This window comes from Talpa occidentalis, unplaced genomic scaffold (genome assembly GCF_014898055.3).
Source record: "Talpa occidentalis isolate TD23 unplaced genomic scaffold, MPIMG_talOcc4v2.1 talOcc4.5, whole genome shotgun sequence".
Classification (NCBI taxonomy): Eukaryota; Metazoa; Chordata; class Mammalia; order Eulipotyphla; family Talpidae; genus Talpa; species Talpa occidentalis.
In genome coordinates, this window is record NW_023604861.1 from 96,549,655 (window position 1) to 96,566,940 (window position 17,286).

A 17,286-nucleotide genomic window follows, 5' to 3' on the forward strand; every position below is an offset into this window, starting at 1 on the left:
AATTTTTATTTTAAACAAAGAATCCTGGAATCACCAAATGATGGGCTATTCGAGGTGGGAAAGACCTTAAAGATGATCTACTCAGTCCCGTCAGTTGGTCTTGGTGATGAGACTCAAAACCTATACACAGTGGAGAGAAAATTGGACTTGGAATTAGAAGCCAAAGTCCAGTGCTGAATCTACCAATTTTTGACCATGGATTTGTCACTTAACTCTTCAAATGTCCTCATCTGTGAAAGGAGATAGCAATTGCTACCTCTTATATGTAAAATGAGGAGCCAGGGAGAAGATGCAGATGAGAGCTCTTTGTTAATTATAAAGCAGCGTTCAAATGAAAAGCATCAATTTCTTAGCTTATACTATATCGCCCACTTACCAAAATATATTATCTCATCTTGCATATCTAATTTTGTGAATCGTGAAAGAAAAACAGAGATGCCAAGCAAAATCCCTGGCAGAGAAAAGTGTATGATAATTTTTTTCTGAAGATTTAAGTGAAAATGACTGAAAAGGGGGCTTTTGAGGTCTCCTTAGGGTCAAAATTAGGTATGTAAAGCCACCCAAGTCCCTGTCACAGGACAGCCCCCAACACACTCGCAATGCCAGTAGAGAGGGCAACCTCACATGTTTCTCTCTCTAGTCTTTAGAAAAAGATGGTCTGGTAGTGAGGCTTACTCATGAGTCAAACTTGGCTCACACTGACATGAAAGCAGGCTGCCCAAAGCAGAGCAAGGACCCCTCACCTACATTGTTCTTCCTCTCAAAAACCAGTTCCAAGAAGGTCATATAAAGGAAAATGCTGACACCCCAACCTGAGTTGGCTATCTAGAAAAATATTCGTCTCCTTTTGATAGCCCAGTGCACATTTGGCGAATTCTCTCCTGCAAAAGAGTGTCAGAGGTCAGGATGGGAGTTGCCACTGATGGTGGAACCAAGTGTTTTCCAGCATTACAAAGTAGCTAACAGCCCTCCCAGAAACTAAGGATCTTTAGGGTTTCAAAGGAGGCATTCCTGAAAATGCCCTCCCTGTTGAAGTTTGTAAGAACTCTCTTTTCTTCCGTGAAGTAAGGTGTAACAACGATGATTTTACAGGTTCCCAAGTGACAGAAGCCATCATTAGTGTTGTTACTATTTTTGTTTAGTTACATCTCCATAGCAGCCCAGATTCACAAAGTGCTTTGCAATTGTTTCTTAGTAATAATCCTCATAAGATCTCCAGGAGGCAGAGGGGATGACCAGGATTAACATTTCTGTGTTGTTTTAAAGGGAACTACAGCCATAGAGAATGGGCTGTCATCACATTCTCAAAGGATCTGCCCTGGAGCTCCCCAGCTCTGCCCCAATCTGATCCTACCTTTACATTGCCTACTACCTGGATGCCAGTTGCTTGTGTAGTTTTTGTTTATTGCACCACATCTGTGACCAGGAAGAACTAGATGTGGCAACAGATTCAGAGACGTTGCACCTATCATAGACCTCAACGGCCATCTATCCAATACCATGATTGAAAGTTAAACAACACCAGAGAGAATATTTGGCCCAACTCACACAAGGCACTGTACTCCTAGTGCTGAACATTTTTTGCTTTTTTGTACCACATGTGATGCCTCGTCTTTCTCTCTTTACCTTCTACCCCTTCTCTTTTCTTCCACCCATCTCCTTTATTTAATAACATCAAGAATCTTAGGCTAGCATGAAAAAATAGAAAAGAGGATTCTTTACTGTACATTCCCTGTGACGTATTCATGGCCACGCCTACTTCAAGGAAGACAAAAGGCTTAGAAGCAGTGAGAGAATCATTTCTTTGGGGCCTGAGTCGGCAAAGGTATTGTGCTTATCAGATCTTTGGCTCTTAACATATCTTTTATTTTCTCCTTGGCTGTTGTCTCTCAAACTGTCTTCTCTGAAACTAAAGCTTCTTCTTCCCTTTCTTGCCCCTGCCTGGTTTGGTATATGAGAGAGAATCACAGTTCAGAAAAGGAATTTTCTACTGACGGGGAACTGAGGGACAGAGGAACTGGATTCACATGCGGGCACTGGTGGTGCCACGGAATCCTCCTTTTGGGGGGGATATCTCTACTAACAAAAACAATTAAGAGAAAGCTGGACATTTCCAATTCTGTCTCTCTCTCACATTTCTGTAAGACAAATACCTTATTCTTGGGGATTTGAGGGTTGTTGTTTTTTTCAATTTATCCAAACTTTCATTGAATGCCTATATTGGTGTAGGCATTCACACATAAGGAATTATAAGAGATACCGAAATAAGTAAGACAGATTTTAAAAGAAGTAGAAGGGGGAGATACATGTACAAATAATTCAAGGGAGCAAAAAGAAGAATAGGGAACAGGCTGAGTGTGGGCTAAGTCATTAAGTTTCTCAAGAGGTCCCAAGCGGAGGTGGTTCCCCTTGCAGGCATTTTGCTCAGAGGCAAACTGAGTTGTCAGTCTCTGGTGTTCTATGTTACAGAAGGTAAGATGGCCAAAGTCCCTGACCTATTTGAAGACCTGAAGAACTGTTACAGGTAGGAAATAAATATGTCTTGTGATTTAATGTGGGGGCAGAGACTCATTAGAGTCCAAGTAGGAGGTGTGGTGACCAGCATGGGGTCAGACTGGCAGATCCTATAGAGATATGTCCTACCTCTGAAGTCAGGGCAAGTTCAACAAAGACCCAGGGAAATTATGCATTCAGCAAGTTAAACTGAGATGGCAGGGCAAGAGTCATTTTAGGAATATTATTTTTAAGGTCTCTAAGCCCTAGTGAATTTCAACATCTACTTAAATACAGTCTCTGTTGGGTTCACATTAGCCCACAGCAATCTGCGCACGTGGATGTGCATACACAGTTAAACTTAATTCTCGGATGAATGAATACAAATTTAAAGTTATAGAACACTTTAAATACACATAGTATTTCCATTACTGATTAATATACACTAACAGGCTAGCAAAGTGTTGTCTGGGCATTTTGCCAACTAGAAATTATTCAGTCTGTTTCAGTGCATACAGGGAAGCAATCTGTATAACATATGATTTGGTTAAAATTAAAATAAGATGCTCCAAAAGTACTTCTTTTCTCTTAAGAAGCTTAATATTCTCCCCTGAAATTCAATTGCAACTATTCAATTTGTTAGCCAAGCCATCTTCTTTATAGGTAAAGTTCAAGACCGGTCCTGGTGATAACTAACTCCAAATTAGTGAGGTACAAATTACTGTATGCATGTGCATGTAAAGAAGTCCTTAATTTTCAAAGATGATAGTAATGGGTGTGTGTGTGTGTGTGTGTGTGTGTGTGTGTGTGTGTGTGTGTGTTAAACCCAAAGCTCTAATGTGATCATTAAAATACGTTGCCCAGTAACTGTAGCGATATAACAAACAGAAATGCATTCTCGTCATCTTGCTTTGACAGTGAAAATGAAGACTACAGTTCTGAGATTGACCAGCTCTCTCTGAATCAGGTAAGTTAAGCAAATGACTGTAATTCTTATGGGGTTACTATTCCTTTTTAAAAAAAAATTGAAGTAACACAGCACTCTAACATGTTTCAAGTGCATTACTGAAAATCGACCTGTATATAAACAACAACAGGTTCACCACTAAAAGTCCAGTTCTTTCCTTCACCATACCACAGCTCCTTTGCCCTGATCTGCCAGCTCCCTTCCTCTCTTCCCTCCTGGTGGCCACTAATTGGTTTTATCATTCAAAGGCTTATTTTGGTTTTATTCAGTTTATCTCTTTGGGATTACTGTTCTTATGCGGTAGTTTCTCCACCAGATACTTTTGTTTATTCTCACTGGAGGTCCAGAGACATGTTTTTCTTCATTGTGAGACCAACTGCCTTCTACACTAACAGTTGATTAACACTCTTCATGTTTACCCGCTTTTCCCAGAATAGAGCAGAACTCTCCTGAAACCCCAAGAGCTGGAGTCTCTCGGGCCAGGCTTCATCAGAATGTTACTTATGCTATCCTGAGTCAGCCCCTTGGTCACTTCACTAGGGAGTCTGTCTCCTATACTCAAGTGCCATGGCCATCCCCTCTGGCACTAACTCTAGAGTTAGAGATCGCTCTCCAAATGGAATAGCGCCTGATGTCAAGGTAGAAGGAGCAAGTTAACTGAAATGAGAAATCTGCAGCTACTCACCAAGCTGTGTTCTTTTGCGAGGAGTTTGCAAATAGGCCATGTAAGGACTACCTGGCCTTTTCTCGCACTGACTGTAAAATTATTCCCAAAGAAATATTTCTCAAATATTTGAGTACTGCCAAGTACACATTTAACCTCCTGAGAGGGAATTAACTAGAAGGCTACCACTCACTAAGATCACTTGTAAAACCGTTTCATTTGCAAGTCTACAGGCAAAATGACAAGGTCTTCCCAAGGGATCACAATTCCCTTGCAGAGCAAAGCTGAAAGAAAGGGAGAGAGGGAGGGTAGAAGACACAGGAAGGGGAGGGAGGGAGGCATGGAGAGAGGAAAGAAGAGGGGACTGGAAGGGGGTAAGACTAGTGAAACATGGGTTATTACCCAAAACCAAAAGGGAGATCCTTGTTAAGTCTGTTGCATAAAATTCCTACTGAAAAAGTCTCACTTGATGGTTACAAACAGCCTCTCAGTTTCCACTGTCCATCCTCACAGAAATCCTTTTATGATGTAAGCCACGATGCAAGACATGACCCACTTCATGAAGACTGCAGGGATAAAGTTCAGTCTCTGAGCACCTCCGAAACCTCTAAGACGCCCAAGCTTGCCTTCAAGAAGAATGTGGTAGTATTTTCAGCCAATAGGATTTCAAAGAAAAGAAGGCTGAGTTCAAATCACCTCATCATTGACCATGACTGGGAAGTCATTGATAATGATACAGAAGAAGGTAAGGGGTCCAGTACAATAATATCCTTGTTTTACACTTGAGTAAACTGAAACAATACAAGGGGAAATAAAACCTGCAGTCAGAGTAACAAGAGGGCAACCAGGCTAAATCTGGTAAGTACGGGAAGCAAAATGAATGTCCCCTTCTCCAGTGGGGAGAAGGCAGCGATGATGGCATGAGTGTGGGGTGTCTGGCTCACAGCTCATTTCCTGATCATGGTGGAAAGGCCGTGTGACTTTGAGCCTTTCTGCAGAAAGCAGTTATGTAATGCCAATGGGTGACCACTTCCAAGCCCACGTGTTAACTATGTCTCTTCTACAAGTTCCTCAGTGTTTCTGTGTTGTTTCCTCCACTGTAAAATGGAGGTAATCAGAGCCTCTACTTGATATGAGGATTAAATGAGGAAATATATTCACAAACTATGGGCTAGAACAATGCCTGGCACACAGTAAGCAAATGTTTGCTGCTGCTGTTTTTGTTACTAATACGGCCTTTTTAATACGAACACTACTGGGCCTCCCCGATAGTAGTTGACGCCAGGTTGACGCCAGGTTGACGCCAGGTTGCAAAGCTGCCCGCAGCCTCTGCAGCGCCGGTTCAATCCCTGGCTGGTACCCGGCCACAGGAGGAGGGTCCCACATGGCGCACAGACCTCTCCTGCCGCCCGCTGCTCCCCTCAGCAGTGTACTTCGGGCCCTTCTGCCTGCTCTGCTCCCCGCTCTGGCTCTGGTAAATTCTCTCACCCTCCCGCACTTCTGACTGTACCCAGTGCTTGTATAAATAAATAAATAAATCTTAAAAACAAAACAAAAACAAAAAAAATTATTATTAAAAAAAAAATACGCACACTACTAATTTATTAATGCTGCATAATTCTCTCTGAACTTCAAAACAATCCTACATTTTCATTTAAGAGGTGAGGAAACTAAACTCAGTAAAATAGTAACCTGCCCAAAGTCACATACTATGTAGGTAGGAGAGTATCAACAAACTCAGTTCTTTCTGACTACAAAAATCATGATTTTTCTCTCCGCCTTTACTGTACAAACCTCTATGTGAATTATAAACCAATATTTTTAGTATAAGGGATTTTGAAGACAGCAGCTCAACACTAATACATGTTCATCTAGAAAATTGGAAAATATAAGAAACAAGAGTCATTCATGATATCACTCAAACGTTGCCACTGCCACACCATGGTATGTTCCTTAAAGTCTGTTCTATATGCAAACATCCACGACAAAGATATTAAACATTATTAGGATTATGTAACATACAATTTTTAATCCAACTTTTTCCACTGAGCAGTTTAGGAAGGATACTTCCGACTGCCCTTTTTTCCCCCTTATAAGTTAATGCAACAAGGGCTTATAGGGAGAAGTTTTTAAATAAATGTAGTCACCACTGGAAAAAAAAAACTATGAATATCCATATCAATAATCTTCATGTCTATCAGCATTAGAATCCTTAGAATAGATTCCAGGAAGAAGAATTACTCAGAACCATGAGGATTTGTGAAGCTATTGATACACTAGATAGCAGGCATTTAAACCTGCACCCTGAGTGACATATACAATTCTTAACATCTTCACCTTTTTCTCAGGGTGCATTCATTTGAAATATAGATGGGGAATACGATGAGTCTCCCGGCTACTTAGAAACCTCCAAACCAACCCAAAATGAAAAAGCTACACAAGTAATCTCTTAATAAGACCAAGCAACTGCCTGAGGAATCAAAGTCTGAAAGCAAAATCAATTAAGTAACACCAAGGATAATCCTAGAGTCAGTTCTGCTGCTGCTTGGGTTATTTCACTTCTGTTTCCTCAACTCAGTTATTCCTATAACCCCTCCATGGCTACTTCGATGCTTGTATTAGAACGGTTGTCTCATCTGGGTTTGTATCTTGACATTAATCTGAACTTGTGGTAATGGTTTTAGAAATCATCCAACCCAGATCAGTATCTTACAACTACCAGAGCAGTACGGAGTTCACCTTTGGGAGGAAAATCAAACAAAGGTGCATCCTGAACGATGCCCTCAACGAAAGTGTGATTCGATCCGCACCAGGTCAGGGGTATCTCAGGACGGCTGCGCTACAGAACCTGGATGATGCAGGTAAACGCCCAACGCTGTCATCCTCCTCTCTTGTTACTTCTTTTTTTTTAAATTTATGCATTGAAGAACTGGGGTGTAGGCCAGAGGTGTGAGGGGTGAGAAGATTCACCAGAGACAGAGTAGGGAGCAAAACAGGCATATCCACTGAAATACCAAGCAGCAGGCAACACAGAAGAATGGCACAGCACCAGGAATCTAGAAAAATTTATTATTTGATAGTAGAAATCTTGAAGGAAATAAGGAAGTAACATGGGGCTTCCCTGGTGGCATGGGCTTTGAGTCTCGGTGCTATCATTCCTACGGCCTGAGTTCGATCCCCAGCCAGGAAGCTAACCCATATAGCGCAGCAGGCCTCTCCTGTCTTGCCTGCTTCCTTCTTTACTTTCAGAGCCATCTTCATGAAGAGAATCCAAGGTTATGTTTCTTTAAAGCATATCCCAAACCTGGATTCCTATGCATTAATAATTTTACAGCTCTTATTAAGCATTGTTCTCTTAGGAAAACTAAACAATTTATCACTATCAACGGCCACACATGAGTGGATCAGTTTCCCTAAACCTCTCCATTTTAAGTCATTATGAACTAATGGACCTCACAAACTGCAGGTTTTTATCCCATTAGCGTAATTGCAAGGGCTTCAACAAATACTCAGCCTGATATGCTTACATATCAGTAGAAGATTCTAAATTTCAGTGACTCTAAGAATCTCAACATTCAACAAAGTTCTAAGGACATCAACCAAGTATTTACCTGCCTAGTGATGTCACAATTATTGAGAAGATACCAAGATATATACTATTTCACTCGTAGCACTTACACATACTTCACTCTACACGCATACACTACAAAAACACTTGATTTTCTACAAATACAATGAATCTAATCTATTTTTGTTTTTCTTTTTGCCAGTGAAATTTGACATATATGCCTACAGATCAAACAAGGATTCTCAATTTCCTGTGGCTCTAGGAATCTCAGACACTCGCTTCTTTGTGAGCGCCCAAAAAGAATGTGAACCCATACTGCTAAAGGTCAGTTATTCTCAATCTCCAATTTACCTTCTTTTAGAACTACACATTTGTAAATGAAACCACTAGGAAGTAAATGATATTCACAGGGTAGCACAGAACTCCTCTTTCCACACAATCCCCACCTGCCCACCTGTCCCTCCATCCTATTTCTCACTTATCCCCAGAAAAAATTTTAGGCAGGATTTGTGAGAGAGCAAGTAAAATGGAGATGGGAAGAGTAAATAAAAGTAAATTGTTTTCTGCCTTCTTTTTCTTTTCCCTGCCTGATCCTACTCCTTTCCTCTCCTACAGCATTTTCTTCTGATCGTTTATCTTTGCTAATATATATCTAACATGTCTGATAGGAGACATAGGACTATGGGACTCTCCTCCAAAAAACTCAAATAATCTGATTGAAATCATAGAGGATTAATCACCTACCATGGGCACCAAGCCAAAAGCTGGCTGCCAAGGCTCTAACCTGGCCTTCTGGTTCTGATGACTCTCTCCTCATTGGGGCCAGCATTATCCCTCAAGCCAGTGCAACCTCCACTTCCTTCCCTCTTCCCCCCAAAAATACACACACATTATCACCCTAGCCTTAGTTTTCTCCACTTATAAGTATGTGATTGTTATTCAGTAAATGTATAATCTGACCCTCCCTGCCCCACCACTGCCCTCAATTAGGACTTAGGTGTGCACATGTGTTTCTCTCCCTGGATCAAGTGAGATGAAAGTGATGTCAAAAGAGTAAGGCTGTAGCGTCATTCATTAATTCATTCAACAAGAGTTAGGTATTGGGAGTCTTCTATTTTTCAAACACAATACTAACATTTATGTAGAGAGTGGGGAGTCAACGTGCCTAGTTTTATAGAACAGACACACAAAAAAATGCAAGGTACTATGAAGAAAATGAAACAAGGAGGAGGTAGAAAAAAATGGAATGTGCCATTTAGATAGAGTGGCAGGGGCAGAGCTCCCTAGGAGATGAAACCTGCTAATAGAAGGGAGCAAGTCATGCAACGGGGAGCATGGCGGGCATTCCAAACAGAGTGCACCCAAGCCCTGAGCTTCAAGAACTTCGAGACCAGCTCCAAAGATCAGAGGAGGTGGAGCACTGTGAGGAGGGAAGAAAAGTAGAGGCTACTGTTTGCAGAGCTTTGCATTGAATTTCATTTGGAATAATGAAATCATTACCTTTTCGTTAGAAAAGGCATTAAAAGGTTTCAAACAGGGAAGAGTTATGCCTTCACTCATATTTTCTATTCACTCATATTTTCTATTCACTCATATTTTCTCATTAACGGAGACTAGATAAGAAGGAAAGCATCAGAGAAAGCACGGAGCCCATTAGGAGGTTCTAACAATAGTCATGGGTGGGAAATGGTGGGCCTGGTGGAAAGATTCTGGTTGTATTTTGGAAATGGAGTCAATGGGAGGAAGGGGAGAAACTCCATTTACTGCAATGGAGAAAAAACTGAGAGGAATAGGTTTGAGAAATAAGATCTTTGCTGATATTGACAACCCCAAGGAAACCTCAAAAGGATATTCAGTTGCTTTAGATTAAAGAAGAGTAGAAGGGCCTCCCCTGGTGGCGCAGCGGTTGAGTGCTGGGCTGCGAAGCTGCCCGCAGCCTCTGCAGCGCAGGTTCAATCCCCAGCACCGGTTCAATCCGCTGGGACCCCCAGCAAGGGTCCCACATGGTGCACCGACCTCTCCTGCCACGCCCGCTGCTCCCCTCAGCAGTGTATTTCATCAGTCTTGCCTGTTCTGTTCCCTGCTCTGGCTCTGGTGAATTCTCTTACCTTCCCACGCTTCTGACTGTACCCAGTGCTTATATAAATAAAGAAATCTTAAGAAAGAAAGAAAGAAAGAAAGAAAGAGTAGAAGAAAACACTTCAACTTAGAAGTTGAATTTAATTTTCCATGAAGTTATCATTAGATTCTATTACCTACAAGAAAAGTTCACCCAAAAGCGATCACAATTGTCAAAATTGTACTGAAAGGATCCAGTGTTATATACCTGGGAAGTTTTGCGTGGGGTTAGTGTGTACATACACACACATGCACACACATTTTTATTTTTTTTAACCTTCAACTGCTTATTTAAACATGGAGATAAATTATTTTCCAAAAGGCATGATTTACACACTCAGGGAGCAAAATGCTTAGAGGTTTAGAATCACTCAGGCTCAGATTTGATGCAAAATGTCCTGTGCCTATGTTGAAGGCAAGACAAGAACAATGTTTCACCCCTACCCACCGTGCAACAGCAGGACATTAGTGTCATAGGCAATCTTCGTGACTAATTTCAAATTCTCTCCAGTTAAGTAAGGAAATATACTTAGTCAAAAAGACTGAGCCATACATCTAATAGGCATGTAATAAATACTTGCTGAATGAACAAATGAATGAAGAACTCATCATATTACAAAGTCATAGTCCTATAGTGCCATGTTCTCACGAGGGTCAAATGCCAAGGGGTTGAGCTTCAGTTCTTTTTCTAGCATCATCTTCTTATCTGACCAGAACTCTGTTCTCCTTATCATAGGAGATGTCTGAGACACCCAGAATGATCAAACAAGAGACAGCTGAGGCCAGCCTCCTCTTCTTCTGGGAAAGTCATGGCTCGAAGAACTACTTCAAGTCAGTTGCCAATCCAACATTGTATCTTGCCACGAAGGAAAATGAGCTGGTGCACCTGGCACGTGGACAACCCTCTGGTATTGATTTTGTGATACTGGAAATCTAGTCTTGACTCTTAAGTCAATTAAGCATGTGATGTGTAGACATTCTGTATGTACCATGTACATGAAGCAGTCAAATTCTTCACTCTTAGTCATTTGCTGAGCATGTGCTGAGACTTTGTAATTCTTAATGAATGTTTACTCTCTTTGTGAGAGAACAAGGTCTATTAGAACCAACGCTAATATATAATGTTGTTTGTTATTTAAAGAACACCCTACACTTTGCAAAGTACCAATCATTTTAATTATTGTTCCTCATTAACAATCCTGGGGGGATCAGAACTACTGAATATTGCTACAAAAAAAAAAAAAAAAAAAAAAGACTATCCATATAACAGGTAGGTTAACCACAGCATAAGAAAATTAAGAAATACCCACAATAGCAGTTGAAAGGGGAAGCCATTACCCAGGATTTCATTGTAACTGCTTGCCTTCTGTTTTGAAATTGCTGATGGGCCCTTAATTAAGTACTATACATTTCTGGGGCTCAGTTTTGTCAGCATCAAAAAGGGAGAGAATGATACTTTATTCTTCCTGCCTCAACAGTATTTTATTCCAACCAGTGAGATCACTTTAGTAAAATGCCTCTTGAAACTTTGTCTTCAGAAGCAGAGAAACATGAAATGTTATTTTAAGATATTACTTATATATATACATATATTTATAAATATATTTAAGGATAATTATAATATATATTATAAATATAATAATTATATTTTATAATTTATTATATATATTATAAATATATAATATATTTATAGCAGTATCTGAGTGTGGCTGGACCTCCTCAGCAACAGTAACAGTATTCTCCCACTTAGCTACACTGAGGCACTTTGGTCAAAATCATGCTTTTTCCATTACCATGAAGATCTGTATTCTAGTACCTGAGAGTTCTATAATTATGATAATAAATTTGTATTAATTATCTTGTTTGTTTGAGTTGCTAATTGGTCAATTGTTGACTCCTCTGCCTCTAAACTTGCTTTGGCATTCTTGTGTCATTCCATTACACCTGCTATCCAACTACTAGCTTATGTACTTAATTCATTTTGGCAACCATGGGACTACTGTTATCTAAATGTCTTTTCTAGAATGTAAGCAATGCTACTTCTTGGTTGTATAAGTTCTGAAAAAAAGTCCTCATTATCATTATTAATGATAAAAATTGATACATTATTATCAATTATAATTGAATAAATCACATAAAAAAGTAAGTCTGACACAATCATTTGCTAACTGAACCAACTGGTAAGAGTTCACATAAATAACTACATATAATGTTCCTTTAGAAGCAAACACAGTTGGTTCTAAAGCCAAATCAAGATACTATAGTTTTTCTCCCCCGCTTGTTAGTCTGCCAATACCCTTAAGTGGCATTAAGAATGATAATATTCCCAGGATCACATCCACAGCCCATGTTCATGTGTCCTTACAGACACACATACAGAGCAACATTAAAAACTAAAGGTCCACACCACATGCAAAAGATGCAAAAGATTGAAACTAGACTACTACCTCACCCTATACACTAAAACCAAAATAGATAAAAGACTTGAATGTAAGACCTGAACCATAAAATATGTAATAGAAAACACAGGCAAAACATTCCATGACATACACATCAGAAACATCTTCAAGGGCCCATCTCCAAAAGCAACCAAAATAAATGAAAAGATAAACAGCTAGGACTACATCAAACTAAAAAGCTTTTGCACAGCAAAAGAGACAGTAACCAAAATAAAAAGATATCCCATGGAATGGGAGAAAGTATTTGCACTCCATACAACTGATAAGAGACTGATATCAGTGACCTACAAAGAGCTTACATAATTGAACAAAGCAAACAACCCAGTCAAAAACTGGACAGAAGAGCTAAAATGACACTTCCCAAAAGAAGGAATGCAAATGGCCAAAAGGTATAGGAAAATATGTTCAACATCACTTATTATGAGGGAAATGCAAATCAAAACTTAGACCAGTGAGAATGGCCCATATTTAAAAAACTGGCAACAGAGAGCCTCCCTGATGGCACAAGGGGTTAAGCATGGCACTATGAAGCAATCCGCAGCCTCTGTAGCATGAGTTCGGCAGCACGAGTTCGATCCCCAGCTGGCCAGGAGCAACCCACATGGTGCAGCAGACCTCTCCTGCCTCGCCCGCTGCTCCCCTCAACAGTGTATTTCAATCAGTCTGCCTGTTCTGTTCCCCACTCTGTCTCTGATGGATCCTCTCACCCCCCACATCTCTGGCCTGTACCCCAGCTCTTTTATGCATAAATAAAAAAATCTTTAAAAAAAATTTAAAAATACAATAAAAATATAAATAAAAAACTGGCAACAACAAATGGTCACATAGATGTAGAGAAAAAGGAACCCTCTTACCCTGCTGGTGGAACTGGGAACTGGTCCAGCCACTATGAAACACTATGTGGAGCATCCTTAAAACAGTAAAAATGGGCCTCCCTGGTGGTGCAGGTGGTTAAGCACCGCACTATGAAGCAATCCACGGCCTCTGTAGCACAAGTTCGATCCCCAGCCAGCCAGAGAGAAATCCACATGGCAAGGCAGTCCTCTCCTGTCTCGCCAGCTGCTCCCCTCAGCAGTGTACTTAAGTCAATCTGCCTGTTCTGTTCCCCATTCTGTCTCTGGTGAACACTCACACACCCCCCACACCTCTGGCCTGAACCCCAGTTCTTGTATGAATAAATAAAAAATCTTAAAAATAAAAAAAAAACCAGGGTCTCCCTGGTGGCACAGTGGTTGAGCGCTGGGCTGCAAAGCTGCCCGCAGCCTCTGTAGCGCCGGTTCAATCCCCGGCTGCCAGTGAGGGTCCCACATGGCGCGCAGACCTCTCCTGCGGTGCCCACTGCTCCCCTTAGCAGTGTATTTCATCAGTCTGTCTGTTCTGTTCCCTGCTCTGGCTCTTGTGAATTCTCTCACCCTCCCGCGCTTCGGACTGTACCCTGTGCTTGTATAAATAAATAAATAAATCTTTAAAAAAAAAAAAAAAAACAATAAAAATGGAGCTGGAGCTGCTATATGATCCAGCAATTCCACTCCTGGAAATATACCCAAAGGACACAAAAGCACTAATCCGAAGGGAAACCTGCAATCCCATGTTTACTATAGCACTATTTACTATAGCTAAGATGTTGAAACAACCTAAATGCCCTGAAACAGATGAGTGGATCAAGAAGATTTTACACACAATGGAATATTACTCAGCAATCAAAAAAAAAAAAAAAACATGTGCTCGCTTCGGTAGCACATATACTAAAATTGGAACAATACAGAGAAGATTAGCATGTCCCCTGCGCTAAGATGACACACAAATTCATGAAGCGTTTCATATTTTTTTTAGAAAATCTAAATAAGGGACCGGGAAAAAGACTAATTAATACAAAGTAAAAATCAAAATCAACAAGCAACTATGGACAGAGATACACTGTGGGGGCGGGGAGAGGGGAGAGGAAGGATTAGGGTCAAAATAAGGTGGGGTGCAATTGTATGGGGAATAGAACCAAAATGAAAATGCATACATTGTGCAAAAGTGAAAAATGATGTAAGAATTATATAAAATGAAATATTTTTTAAAAAAGATAAACTCATGCCATTTGCAACAGCATGGATGGAGCTGGAAGGGATTATGCTACACGAAATAAGTCAGAAGGAAAAAGAAAAATACCACATGGTCTCACAGAGAAAATATAAGGAAACTAAACAAAGGATCAGGAAAAAGAAAAAACTTGCAGGCAGACCATAGATCTTAGGCATTCAGCAGGAGAGGGGAAGGAGACGGGGGAGAGAGAGGGTCAAAACTGGAGGGAAGAGCACAAGGGACTATGGTGATAGTTCACAGGTGCTATGGTAGTGGGAGAACTATGGAGATACACGTGAGGGGAGAAATCAAATACTCTACAAAAATTAACAATGATGTAAGAAAGTAAATTAATATTTTTTGAAAAGGTGTGTGGGGGCCTCCTTGGTGGCGCAGGCAGTTGAGCGCCGCACTGTGAAGCTGTCGCCAGCCTCTACAGCCAGGTTCGATCCCAGCCGGCCAGCGAGAATCCCACATGGCGTGGCAGACCTCTCCTGTCTCACCGCTGCTCCCCTCAGCAGTTTATTTCGTCAGTCTGCCTGTTCTGCTCCCCGCTCTGTCTCCGGTGAATCCTCTCACCGTCCCGGTCATCTGGCCTGTACTTTGGTTCTTGTATAAATAAATAAACCTTTAAAAAAAAAAAAGTGTGTGGCATATAATACCAGATGGACTATTACTCAGAAAATAAGATGAACTCTTGCCATTTTCAACAACATGGATGGACCTGGAGATCATGCTAAGTGAAACAAATCAGAAGGAGAAATGTTACTGCAAAAAGGATACAAAAACACAGGAACAGAACCCCTCTCACCAATTCTAGGTCCACACACCTGCTGTCACAACTATAAACAAGAACTTTGGAGCAGCAAATCAGAAAAATGATTTAACATGATGGAAAGAGAACTATAGTAGAAAAGACAGCATCTAGTTACTAAATGAAGATGAGATGAAGCTTCACATGCCAGGTCTCATCTGAAGTTGGTGCCTGCAGTCTAGACCCTGGGCCTGCTGCAAAGTCTTATCACATCCTACCACCGCAGGGACTGGCAGTGTACCTCCATTGTTAACGCCGAGGGCCACTCAGTCCTCCTGGGGGCAAAGGCCCATTGGTAGGGTGATCTGCCAATGGCTGGTCACCCCATTCCCCTCCTTTTATAAGGGCTCCCAGAAATGGCTGTTTTGTTTCACCTCTTTCCCAGCAGCCCACTAGCCCCCTGAATACCGCTGTCAGGGGTAGAGCTCCCAGCATAGGGCTATACTGGTATCCTGTCAGGACTTCAGGCAGGGGAATTCAGCCCTATTCCTCCCACATCTAGGTCAGGTAGTTGGGGGGGAGGGGACAATAGGGAGGTTTGCTCCCAACCCAGGTGGAGGCAGAGTTGCCATTCCCAAGCCTTGGCATTAGGCTGTGGGGGGAGGGGGGGGAGTGGACAAGACTATTCTACCGCAAATATCAGATGATTTCACTCTCATGTGGAATATAGAGAAACTAATAAAACTAAACCAAAACAAAGCCTAGAAATATGACTTCAAAATTGAGACTATGAGAAGGGGGCGGGAGGGCAGGAGGGGTGGGAGCAAAGGAAAGAGGGGAGCCCAATAGTCTAATGTAAAGAATTATAGGTCCTTTTTTGTGTTGTGGTGACATACCTCTGAGGAAATGTGACCCTATTCCCCTAAATCATATACATTGTTATAAAACAATTTTACCTGAGTAATAAATTTTTTTTTAATTTTAAAAAGAGGTGCCATAAAAATCCAACCATCACTTCTAGGTGTATACCCCAAAGAATTCACAGAGGATATGCCAACAATTATATATGCCAACGCTCAAGTTCACAGTGTTGGAGAAATAAATTCTAGCCCTTTACCCAGGCAGAGGAAGAACCAGCGGTACTTCAGGAGAAGCTTTATTACTCATGCATGAGGTCCCAGACCTGGGTAGCCCGGTAAGGTCTGAGCCCCCCTCCACCCTCCTTTAAAGACCAAGGGTTCCTTTTATACAAAACTGTGTCCATATTTGTTACATTGATAACATCGTTTTTCAGCAGGCAAAGTCCCCAGACAATCGGGGCAAGGCAAGGGGGGAAAGGTGCAAGCACTCAGGGATGGCTCTGGAGAGAGACACCAGCTTGGCCTGCTGCCCGACCTTGCAGATAAGAGTTCTGAGGCCCTGGCCATGAATCTTGAAAGGGAAGGAGCTGTAAGTAAGCAAACTTGTTGATTATGCCTGCATTGGCATGTTCATTGCACCTGGGCTGGAAGTTCTGCTGGGATCTTTATTATATTCATTTGCTCAACAATATATTTTCTCCTCAACAGCATTTACTAGAGCCAGAAGGTGGAAGTCACCCAAGCATCCAGGAGAGAGGATAAACATACAACAAGTGGCTTTCAGCCTGAGAAGGGAAGCAAACTCTCACACGTACTGCAACACAAATCAACACTGCGGGCTTCACGCTAAGTGAACTAAGTGAGTCAGAAAAAGACCAACACTGCACGTTTCATCTATACAAGGTAATACGAGGGTATACGCGGAGCAGCCAGAGGCAGGATGCTGGCTGCCAGCGCCTGGGGCGGGCTGTGGGGAGTTACTCGCTAACGGGAGAACGACCAAGTCCCGATCGGGACGGTGGTATGAACTCGGGGTGCGAGAACAAGGAGGCTCAGCCTCGCTCTAGCTGCCCCCCAGCTCCCAGAGCGCCAGGCTGAGCGCGATTCTGGGCACCCCGACTCTGCGAGCGCGCGCCCCACCCGCCCCAGCAGGCCGGGCAGACTCACGCACCCGTCGCGGGCCCCGAAGCCGCCGCCTTGAACGCCAACGGCCCAGCAGCAAGTTCTTCCAATCACAGGCCCAAGAACGGGGCCGCTCGCCGAGCGTCGCCCCTGTGGTCCGCCCCCGTCTGCTTCCGCCCGGCGACTTTCAAACCCGCCGGAGCCAATGAGA

At 42.0% G+C, this 17,286-nt stretch overlaps 1 protein-coding gene, 1 long non-coding RNA gene and 1 other non-coding gene across 5 annotated transcripts in view; 2 read left to right on the forward strand and 1 right to left on the reverse strand.

Moving 5' to 3' along the window:
• LOC129146976 (uncharacterized) overlaps positions 1-17,235 on the reverse strand; it is a 103,091-nt gene extending 85,856 nt beyond the window's left edge. The window contains exon 1 of the long non-coding RNA XR_008554406.1: positions 17,125-17,235. This is a non-coding gene — a long non-coding RNA (uncharacterized LOC129146976). The remainder of the gene's footprint in view (positions 1-17,124) is intronic.
• Positions 1,722-17,121, forward strand: LOC119259187 (interleukin-1 alpha-like). 3 transcript variants are annotated; one of them, XM_054701843.1, is made up of 10 exons: positions 1,722-1,825; positions 2,470-2,524; positions 3,412-3,460; positions 4,638-4,869; positions 6,809-6,985; positions 7,895-8,016; positions 10,547-10,718; positions 16,388-16,546; positions 16,662-16,856; positions 17,106-17,121. In XM_054701843.1, the coding sequence occupies exons 2-9, from the start codon at positions 2,478-2,480 to the stop codon at positions 16,805-16,807; spliced, it is 1,104 nt and encodes a 367-aa protein (XP_054557818.1). In that variant the 5' UTR covers positions 1,722-1,825; positions 2,470-2,477; the 3' UTR covers positions 16,808-16,856; positions 17,106-17,121. The 3 variants fall into 3 exon arrangements, with proteins under 3 accessions (XP_054557818.1, XP_054557819.1, XP_037383708.2); XM_054701844.1 differs by lacking the exon at positions 17,106-17,121 and having other exon boundaries at positions 16,388-16,542; positions 16,662-16,766; XM_037527811.2 differs by lacking the exons at positions 16,662-16,856; positions 17,106-17,121 and adding an exon at positions 16,115-16,288 and having other exon boundaries at positions 16,388-16,427.
• LOC119259984 (U6 spliceosomal RNA) lies at positions 13,991-14,097 on the forward strand. The gene has a single exon (XR_005128630.1). It is a non-coding gene; the product is annotated as a U6 spliceosomal RNA (small nuclear RNA).
• Positions 17,236-17,286: the final 51 nt, after the last annotated feature.

What these genes read in the sequence shown, in the direction of transcription:
- LOC119259187 (XM_054701843.1), top strand. Translation starts at nt 2,478, where the DNA reads ATGGCCAAAGTCCCTGACCTATTTGAAGACCTGAAGAACTGTTACAG. An exon ending in GACCTGAAGAACTGTTACAG is followed by an intron (nt 2,525 to 3,411) that starts GTAGGAAATAAA and finishes TTGCTTTGACAG; the next exon opens with TGAAAATGAAGACTACAGTT. An exon ending in ACAGAACCTGGATGATGCAG is followed by an intron (nt 6,986 to 7,894) that starts GTAAACGCCCAA and finishes TCTTTTTGCCAG; the next exon opens with TGAAATTTGACATATATGCC.